Source organism: Cornus florida, unplaced genomic scaffold, assembly GCF_030987335.1.
Source record: "Cornus florida cultivar Cherokee Brave unplaced genomic scaffold, ASM3098733v1 CherokeeBrave_3.0.0_Hap2_Chr11, whole genome shotgun sequence".
NCBI classification, from domain to species: domain Eukaryota; kingdom Viridiplantae; phylum Streptophyta; class Magnoliopsida; order Cornales; family Cornaceae; genus Cornus; species Cornus florida.
The window spans coordinates 139454408-139465046 of NW_026775581.1; the positions used below are offsets into that span (position 1 = coordinate 139454408).

The window sequence follows — 10639 nt, forward strand, 5'->3', positions numbered from 1 at the left end:
ACATGAAGAAATTATTTCATCCATACGTCATATCACATTTTCAAATTTTGTCCAAGTCCAAACAAGCTGAACGGCCTCAAATATCGATCGCACCTAAGGAGAAATTCGAAGCAAAGCTTATAGAGGTTCCTCACGTGCGGTTTGAAAATCAGCTTGTTGATGTACTCACCAAGGCGGTGTCAAGCCAAGTTTATTCGAGTTCTCGTTGATGTTACGAAGAGTATTTTAATTCGTAAAGATTGAATTTTTGAATAAAAATACCTCAATCAAGATACATTTTCAATCACTAGACCTTTTTAATATAAATCCCTCCAACCAAACATACCATTAGTCACTATATATATATATATATATATATATATATATATATATTATTTCACATCAATATCTCTGAAAAGAATTAAAAAATATATATATTATTCAGGTGGGGTGTACCAGGCCCAAATTATAGTGCAACGCCAAGGGTACACGCAAGAGGTCCCTTCAAAAAAATAAATTTAATATCTTGTGGCCATCGGCCAGACATTAAACCGATAATTGTCATCTTCTATTATGTTTTTTATGTGGTAATTGATCTCTCAATTCTTGCATGAAAGTGGGTCTCATTGTCAGATCCACTTTGCATAAGATGGGCTGCAATACAAAGACCCACCTCATCTAAAAGGCTAATAGCTAAGAGTAAAAGCAAGTGGATAGCATTCTATTGTTTGATTAAATTTATGCATTTGGTGGTCCAAATCCATCCTAATTTAACATAATGGATGAGATTCCATACTAATTTCAGTTTAAGCCCCCCTCAATCGTTACCATATACCGCCTTTAATAATTATTCCGGTGAAAACTGCCAAAATTTTTATAAGCTCTTGCTTAAAATAAGTGGTAAATTGGTAATTAATCAATGGCAAAAATATCTTATATTTATAAATATACTACGTACAATGCATATATTTTAGAGTTAGACATTGGAAATTAAGATTAAGCAAATAAAAGACACGACAGCTATGAAGATTGAAGCAATATACTCCGTAGGATTAATAACCATATTTTTTTCTTTTTTTCTCTTTCCATATATACAGAGGAGGGAGCAATTACATTTCTCTCTGAGATTCAGATTAGTGAAAACACAAAGCCAAAGCAACAATAACACAACCATTTGAAGGACCCGGCCAAAAGTTTGGGGAAAAAAAAACACACACACACAGTAGCTAGTCATTAATAGTGTGTCCGATAAGGATACCCACGATTAAAACCCACTCCTCTTCCTCTTCATTTTAGTTTCGACCCATTACCTATATATATATGAGTTAGGTTCTCTTTCTCTCTCTAAAACTATATATATTAATTAGAAAGAGAAACATATACTAGTCTCCTCCTCAAATTAATCAAAGCCAGAGAGCTCCAGCCTCCTTGAGAAGTGGAACAAGAGTGCCATTGATGTGAGAGGCCATGACTCTGTCCATAGCACCCACCAGCTTCCCTCCGATGAACACCACCGGAACGGCCGAAGGGCTGCCCAGAAGCCTCATCAAGGCCTTTTCCATGTCTTTGCCCCTGGGGTCTTCGTCCAGCTCATGGACAGTGGGGTTCACACCCATCCCACAGAAGAGCCTCTTGATGGCATGACACATGCAACAGCTGCTCATGCTGAAGATCACCACCGCGTTCTCAGAGGCCAGTCTCTCTATACGCTCCAATGGGTCACCAACAATACCACTCCTGCTTGTTGGCAAATAAGATCCCCAAGATTGAGTTTGGTAATGCATCCTTTCAAATATACACTGCTATATATATGGTAGCTATATATATATATAATACTAGCTAGCAGACTATATATATTTATAGGAATGGCAGAATGAATGTATATATAGACTATATATATATATATATGAATGATCAGTTGGTGAATGAGTGATGGAGGAGTGAGAAGTGAGAAGTGATTGAAGGTTTGGCTGGTATTTATAGAGGGTGACAAACAATCGTGCACAGTTCAAGTGAGAGGGAGGCTGGGGTGAGGGATTATTGTTAAACTACTTTTTAATTAAGGGGTAGTTTGGTAATTATAGTAGAGCTGATGTGTTATGATTATTCTTTTCTTGCTACAAAAGTTGGGTCTCTTACTGTCGTCAGCGCATGCAAGAGAAAGAAGGCATATTGTGTGAGAGAGAATTTCTCGTTTGCTCACTTTACTAGTAATAGGAATTTAGTAATCTTTAGAGCTCTTTGTATCATTTTCCATGCAATAACATAGTTGACTATGCTTCTTCGATTTTATACTCTTTCATAGTAGTATAAGATATTAATAAATAAATATATATATATTTATTTATTTATCCTTGGACACTAAGAAGTCCACACTTTTAATTTTCAATTAAAAAATAGGAGATTTAAGATTAAAAAATAAAAAAATCAAGAGGGTTTTATTTTAAAAAGTAGAAGAAGGGAAGCAATTAAATGTGTCACAATTTTTCATCACTTACTTTAATTAGAAAATGCATTGAATTGCTAAGTAGGCTCCCTCTTTTCATTTTAATTCATCCCTTAATTCCTTCCCCTCTCCAGATGCATGTATCATAAAAAATTAATATTCAAAATAATTAGACCAGTTTTAGCTTTAAAGAAGAAAAGAAAAGAAAGTAACATCATTCTGCTAATTAAACTTCTATTATAATAATAGTGTGTGTGTGTGTATATATATATATATTAAATAGTGTAAGATGGAGAGGGCAAGAGGAGGAGAGACAAGGTGAACAGGCTTTTTCAGAGGGGGAATTAGACGGCTGTTTCCGTCCTTGTTGTCGGCCTTATTTCGATCCAAAAGTCACGAACGTGGCCATCACAATTCATATTTCTTCTTTTTCGACGTGACCACCATGCGCATTTTAGCTTCCCTTCTACCATCGGACACCTTAACCCTATTTTTTTTATTTTTTTATTATTTTAAACCCTCTTCCCTTCAGCACATAAATTTTGCAACAACAGCAACATTGAGTTTGGATGTTATCCCACGTAAGCGGTCAGGATTAACTCGAATTTGGAAGAGGGTCCCATGCATAACATGTGGGATTGTGGGTCACATGCCGTTGATGAATATTCTCAGTGGCTCCGATTCCTAATTGTGCAACCCATTTTCGTTGGATTTGAAAAAAAAAAAAAAAAAAAGGAATTTTTTTTTTTTTTTTAATGTAAAAGAAATATCAACAGACTCATCTTAATTATTAGAAATAATATATGCTTGCTATCCAATAAGCATCAAATCAGATGGCAAAAATAAATTGCGTTTATCCACTCCCGTTTAGGATCAGGCTTTTCATTTAGGAGATGCGGCCATTCATCATCGACCCTTTTTAATATGCATATCTAGAGACGGGAAAGTTTATTGTTTTAACCGAAAGAACATTAAATTAATCACAAAGTAAAACAAGAATATACACGTACACACAAATAAATAGATATACTATAACATGTAGAACTTTTTTATCCATATCTACCACGCTGCATTATTCTTTACAAAGATTCGAGTCAATCATCATTATTCTTTTTATTTATAGAGGAGGGAATTGGAAATGGCTCATGTTCCGTTGGGGTCAAATTTTAATTCACAGCACCACTGATTTATCAACTTGTCGGTAAATCATGTTGAACATGTAAAGGTATACAATAGTACGGACAAATCGAGTAATTTTTATCTTAAAATGGTAACAAATTAAAGTCCTAATTAATTAATTCATAATAGAGCTGAAAAAAAGAGAATATAGCACTCAAATACAGTAACACAGTAGGACCGGTCCCACATAAACAAATTTCTGACACTTAGTAGGGGGAATGTGTGCCTCAAGTGTGTTTATGCACTCATAGATACGCATGCGTCAATGTCATGTAGATGTAATATATATGCGTGCATAAATATATTTGCGCAAGTATAATGAAAAAAGGTAGTAAGTTGGAACTAGAAACAATAAGTGGAGAATCCGTACGGGATATTTCTTTTGACAGAAAAAGAAGGGGTACCGGGGAGCTTGGCTTTTGTCAGAGGGAAGAGGTATGAGGTGCGGGCAAAGGGCTTATATACATTTAAATGCAGGTCTGTGTATATATATAATTACTTATATACACACAGAGGGGGTGAAGAAAAAGAAAACGATATTATTCGATTGTGCGTGTCGGGCTCCTTTTTTACTTCGTTACTTGACAACACAACAGTCTCGTGGAGTAAAAGCGGGAAAGAAAGATTAAAAGTAAAATTTTTAACCTAGGTCCAGTGGGATCGTGTCCTTCTAATTATTTCTCAATATTTTGATAAATATAATTTTTTTTTTTTTTTTTTACACGGGACAAGTATAGAAAATATCTCTAAAATATATTTTACATAGTACTTTTATTTTCTATTTTAAAAAGTGTACAAAAAAATATTCTTAATATTTTCACATTGTGTAAAAATATCTCATCTTGCTGTAATACCTATTTTGTTGTTTTTACCCTTCCAGAAATGCATAGGCTACTAACCTCATAGTATAGGGGTGTTATGTGCACATTACTTTATATATATAATTTTTTTGAAAATTTTTGCTCAACAAAAATCTCTAAGCCTATTTTTTAGAAAAAAAAAAAAAAACTTTGAGAATTTATAGAATAACAATTTGAGTTTTTTGAGATTTCAATTTACTATTTCTACTATATATATATATATATATATATATATATATATATATATATTGTAACCACACTTTAAAAAAAATATATATATATTTTACATAGTACTTTTATTTACTATTTTCTACTATATATATATATATATATATATATGTATATATATATTGTAACCACACTTTAAAAAAAAAAAAAATTCCAATATCAGTGTGCACTGGTTTTCAAAGTTTGAAACAAATTTGTTTTCTTTAGTTTGCACTCCATTTCATTTTTTTTTTCCTTCTATTTTTATCTTTACTTTTCTTTCATATTTTTATTTTCTATTTTTATATTTACTTGTCCATTGTCAGTCCAATAGTATCATTTTTTTTTTTTTTTTTTATCATTTTATAAAATTATTTATTTTTCTATATTTTATAAAATGGTTCAGTAATTGTAATTTAGTCAATTTATGGTTTAAAGGGACCTATTTGCACCAAATTAAAACTTTAGGTTTTTTTTTTTTGGTACATTAGAGGCTTTCTCCAACAGTGTCATTTTTGGTCATTTTATAAAATTATTTATTTTTATATATTTTATAAAATAGTTCGGGTAATTTAGTCAAGTAAGAGTTTAAATTTATCAGATGGACCTTTTTGCACCAAATTAAAATTTTACTGAGTATTTTTTTATATGTAAAGAGTGTAATATGCATTGTAAACATATACTTTAAGGTGTTTACACTTATATATATATTATATGAGTGGTGAACGTTGTTACCAAAAACTGTAAAAGGGTATTATATATTTTGTACAGTATAGAAACCAAGGGACTACTCCGCAATTGGTTTCCATACTAATTTAATTTTATAAAAACTAGATGGTGTAAGTATGTGTGTGTTCAAATCCAAAAGCTTTAACATTCTCTAATTGTAGGTAGGGATGGCAATTTTCTCTGACCCAGTGGGTTTTTGCCCCATCCTTGCCCCTAATAGGGTGGATTTAGTGGCCTGTAAATGAATTTGGGACGAATATGATAAAATAATTGAAAATTCGAAGCGGGTTTGGGACAGGGGTGGATTTAGTGCTAAACCCGCTTCTGCCCCGATTATATATGTACCTTTGAATTTTTTTTATATTTATAAAATATATATTTTATATTATTAAGATTCTTGTTATTTTGCTGGAAGTGTTTGTTAATATATTAGTATTCACTACATAGTAATTTAAAAGTTGGGTAAGCTTATTTATCAGTCCAATTTGAACATATTGAGCTAGTTTTTTTTTTTACTACTTAATAAAGTGGCATAATCTGGCCCGCTCCCGTCGCGCCCCATAATTAAACGCAGTACATGGAGCGAAATCAGTACTTTGTCTATCGGAGTAAAGACGAAGTTGGTATAACAATTACAAACTCGTTCTAGAATAGAGGTAGTATTGGTGTGATAGATTTTTTAACGAAACGGAATAGGGTTTAGTCAAATTCGTTCCAATTCCGCCCCATTGCCATCCCAAATTGTGAGAGGGTTGTTATTCATCGGCCCTCAACTTTCTGATATATGTAAATTAATTAAGCATGGCGGGACATTAATTAGTCATGACATGCATGCTATATACTTATATATCTCCTGTGCATTAGTTGAAACATTCTCTAATTATAGGGGGGCTGTTATCCATCGTCATGATGAATGCAAGTCTTACGTATGACCCGAAGTGTTAATATTTAGTTGTGATTATTTATAATTTTTTTGAAAATTTCCAATGGAATCTATTAATAACCTACATGTAATTTATTGTTGCACTCTACAGGTTATCACAAGTTCTATTGATTATACAAAAAAAATGGTATTTGTTTTTGTGCTAGAGATTTTTACATAATATATTAAAATACTTTTTAGACAAGTTTAAAATTAGTGCCTTTTGAATTGTGTTACTAATCAAAGGCTTAAAATTATGGATTGCATATATCTTTGAGACAAGTATAATTATAAAAATAATTTTCGAAAAAAGTATAATTATAAAAAAATATTTTTAAAAACTAACAGGGTTCTAAGTTTTAACAATTAACTTTACAAATTCAAAGGTTGGCACAAATATATAACGTACAGGTTTGAGAAGACATATATATTTATATATATAGTAGAAGAAGCTAGCTAGAGGTGGGTGGGTGGGTGGGTGGGTGTGTGTGGGGCACAGAGTTAGCATATACCGTGTTGAAGTGAAGATATGATTATGATGTTGGGGAAATTAGAGGAAGCTGAGGAGCATGGCGCCGCGAAAAGCCGGTGTATGACAGTTACATGGTGTATGCGTGTGTCCTGTCTTTTTATTTTTTCATTTGGAAGGCACAAAAAATGACGTGAAAAATCGCCATGTGCGGATTTATTGTGCACATGCGAACTTATTGTGACACGCTGATATTATTAACATGTGGGAGACAAGCAAGGTCACCTCCTCACTCCTATAGAAGGGAGCAGGGAGCAAAGCAGAAGGAGCCGGGCGGCTGCGAAAGAGAGATGGGAAAGAGAGATAACAGAGAAAAAGTTAAGGTAGCTATTCTCTGACTTATGCGTGTATCCTGTCCTCATAATTATAAATAGACAAATTAATCATATCAATTCAAATAACTCGAAATAAAAACCATTTCAGCTTGATTCTCTACTTTCAAAGCAATTGCCATAATTGTTAACGCACTAATTGTCAAAAACTTTGAACATAATTTTTATGATTTCTACCAACATAATTTTGTTTTGTCATGTACTTTTTTATTTTATTTTTTTAGTAATCTTAATTCTGAGAAAATTTTGCTAAACATTTCTCCACACAATAGGGTAAAGTTCAGACTTTCTCCACGAACTTAACTTGGAGGTAAGGTTAACTTGATAACTCTATATGTTGACTAGAAGACTGGAAAAACTAGAGCACCCTAATAGCAAACGTGGAAACAATCTATTTTTGGTTGGATGTTGTTCCCATTTCCCATTTGCCAATAAAGTTAAGTATTATTAATCCAGTAAACAACTTCCACAGTTTTCATTGTCCATGAATTTATTCAACTTTGGCTGCCTCAAACTCAATCTAATAAGAAGTTAGCAATTCGATCTTAAAATTTTAAATATTCAACAGTAATTCTTTTTTGAGTTTTTGTACTGGAACATCAATATTTCTGCTAGATTTTGGTAATGCAGAAAATCTCTATGTTTGAGAAAAAATGAGGTATATATCCTCAGTGACATATAGCTTTTGCACTAAAAGGGGTTAGGCATAACTCTACTCAATTTAGGAAAATAATTTATGATCACATTCAGCAATGTTTGGTAGGTTTCTCATGTTACGGTCAAGGAGGCACTTTTGGTTTCACTTCTTATATACGGAGAGAGTAAACTTGCAATAGAACTTTATTTTTGAGTTTAATTAACTAGGTGGATTGATGTTAGGTTTTTATTTTGCTTAGAAATTGTTTAATTAGGGTAGATATATCCACATGTTAAATTGAGTTAATAATTTTTTTAAAAAGAAAGAAATTGTTTAGGACATTAAATTTCAAATGGTCATAAAACGGCAATTAATATTTAAGTGTGATTGTAAAGCAAATTTTTTTTTTTTAATTTTTATTTTGGAACTTGAGACCGGTTATCAGCTACATAACAAAGTTTTTAGTATTATGTTCTTTTGTCAAGACAATGAAAAAAAGGTAGTGGAAAACTACCCCCACACACACATAAAATATTTGTGGTCGGCCAAAAATAACTAACTTCCTTCACAAATGGCCCAATAAACAACGTACTTAGTCCAATCCCCTATAAAGTGGCAATTGGCGTAAATTTGAAGAGACAAAAGCTGGTAAGAGTTAGTTGGTGTATGCGCACGAAGTTGTCATTAAGATTATTAATGGTAATTAGGCATTAGGATTTAGGCATGTCGGTTTATTTGTTTGTTTGTGGTCGATCTCATATTTTACTACTAAATTAGTAGGTTGGTTAAACAATGAATTAGAAGTATAAATAATATTCAAGAGAATCATATATTGGTTAAACAAAAATCAGAATTACAAAATATACGAGTTTATAAAACAGGACCCTGTGCCAACTGAAGCTGCAGGTAGTGGTGGTGGTGGTGGTGGTGGTAGTGGACGGCAAGTACGGACACAGTCTAAACCAGAAAGAGAAGGAGGTGGGGGTGCATTTGCAGGGATTGGATTGTCCCTTGGTCCCCCACTTTGACCATATAATAAAATGTTATTATTGAATCATGTTGCTTTGTTTATGTGATAGCGTGTATTATGTTCCCAATTTAATTTGTGCAGTAAAATACAATACAAAATATTACTACACACCAAAGTGTATATAAGATTCATCCAATCATTTTTTTGCTTACCCCTTTAAATATTACATGTAGTCTTTTTAGAGTGTTAGTATATATATTCTTTAATAAATACATATTTCACTTTAAAAATAGAAAACAATTCTATTACGGTATAAAAATTGTAAGGGTTTTTTTTTATATTATTATTATTATTATTATTATGTAAAAATAAATAAATAACACACTTCCCATATTGCTCCAATGGATTGGAAAACTCAGTTTTACTTAAAAAAATAATATTATTAAATCATAGGGATAGGAAGATTCATCACACCTTTGTGAAAGAGACGTACGTAGTTCAAGAATCGATCTATTTTTTTTATAAAAAAAATAAAAGATTAATACTAGTACTAGTAGTTAAATATCTCGTTTGTTTCCCTATGAGCAAAGCAAAGACTGACGCACTCTCCTTTTGAAAACTTACTTTGACGACTGCTTCAGCCGTTAAAGCATAGGACACAGGCGGCTTTTGTCAGCCTTTGTTCCCATTCACACACACACACACACATTAGAACGCCCCTCCTCCTCCGTTGACTACTTTTCTTCCTTTCTCATTTCGCTTTTTGCTCTTCCTTTGTCTCTTCGATCCACTTTCTTCCTTTAATTTAACCCTTTCTTTGTTTATTGTACACTAAATAACAAAGGGTTTCAATTAGCCCATCTTGAACTTTCATTTCAAGAAACCAAACATATGGTTTGAAAATATTTTAATATTCAAAGTATCGGAATTGGGATCGGACAGTGTTTTTGTCTCACTTTGTGTTCCCATATCTGTCATACTAGACTAAAGATGTGTTTGAATGTGTAATTTTTAATTCCATTAACAAGGTTTTGGCTGTTCTTTTTTCCTTCAAATTAGAGATAGTATTAGTTTATCTTTTTCCAAAAAAAACCAAGAAAGTTAGATAAAAATAGGCCACATGATGACAACCTGAAGTCCAGAGTACCTCTGCAGTCAAACTGTTACAACCACTCGACAATGCTCTGTAAATCTGTCCCATATCTTTGCTTTACTCCTTTATTTTTATCTCTTATATATAGTACACTAATTTCAACTCCGTATTATTTTTAACTTTTAACCCAACAAAAGCAATCAATCAACAAATTAAACACGCTAGCGTGCGAGATAGTATTTTCAAAAGGTCTGTCAACACGTCATGCACACGTGGACATTATATCACCGTTGTCCTATTTCCGTACGGTGTCCCAATACTAATCCCCCACTCCTGTTATGATTTACTGCACCTTCGATTCCTTTCAGTCTTGACCACCAGCTCAACACACAGTACACACACAGTAGGTCCTCTACGCTTTCAGTAAATGTGTTTTATACAGAATGAGAGAGAAAACGGTGGGTGCCGCACCAAATCGAAATGGTGCATTTTAACTGCTTTCTAATACTGTACTAGATACTACTAGTGCTACTAATCGCATGCATCCAGATGCAACTTTACTTTATTGATGCAATGCAATGCAACGCAGCAACGTAGATCATCAATTTAGAACCACACTCATCAATATCACACAGATTTTATCAGCACAAACTTTCTAATTTACACTATTACCGACCAACAGTCTTTATTTCTTTATTGGATGCTTGCTTAGTAATTAGAGTCGCGCAAAAACGCAATCAAATAATGCCAGCTTAA

The 10639-nt window shown here is 32.8% G+C and overlaps 1 protein-coding gene across 1 annotated transcript; it reads right to left on the reverse strand.

The window, feature by feature from the left end:
* Nucleotides 1-1372: 1372 nt before the first annotated feature.
* On the reverse strand, nucleotides 1373-1763 carry LOC132285921 (glutaredoxin-C1-like). The gene has a single exon (XM_059788158.1). It carries the CDS (start codon nucleotides 1761-1763, stop codon nucleotides 1383-1385), a length of 381 nt encoding a protein of 126 aa, XP_059644141.1. The 3' UTR covers nucleotides 1373-1382.
* Nucleotides 1764-10639: the final 8876 nt, after the last annotated feature.

Excerpts from the sequence above, each read along its gene's own strand:
- LOC132285921 (XM_059788158.1), bottom strand. The coding sequence starts at position 1,763 with ATGCATTACCAAACTCAATCTTGGGGATCTTATTTGCCAACAAGCAGG.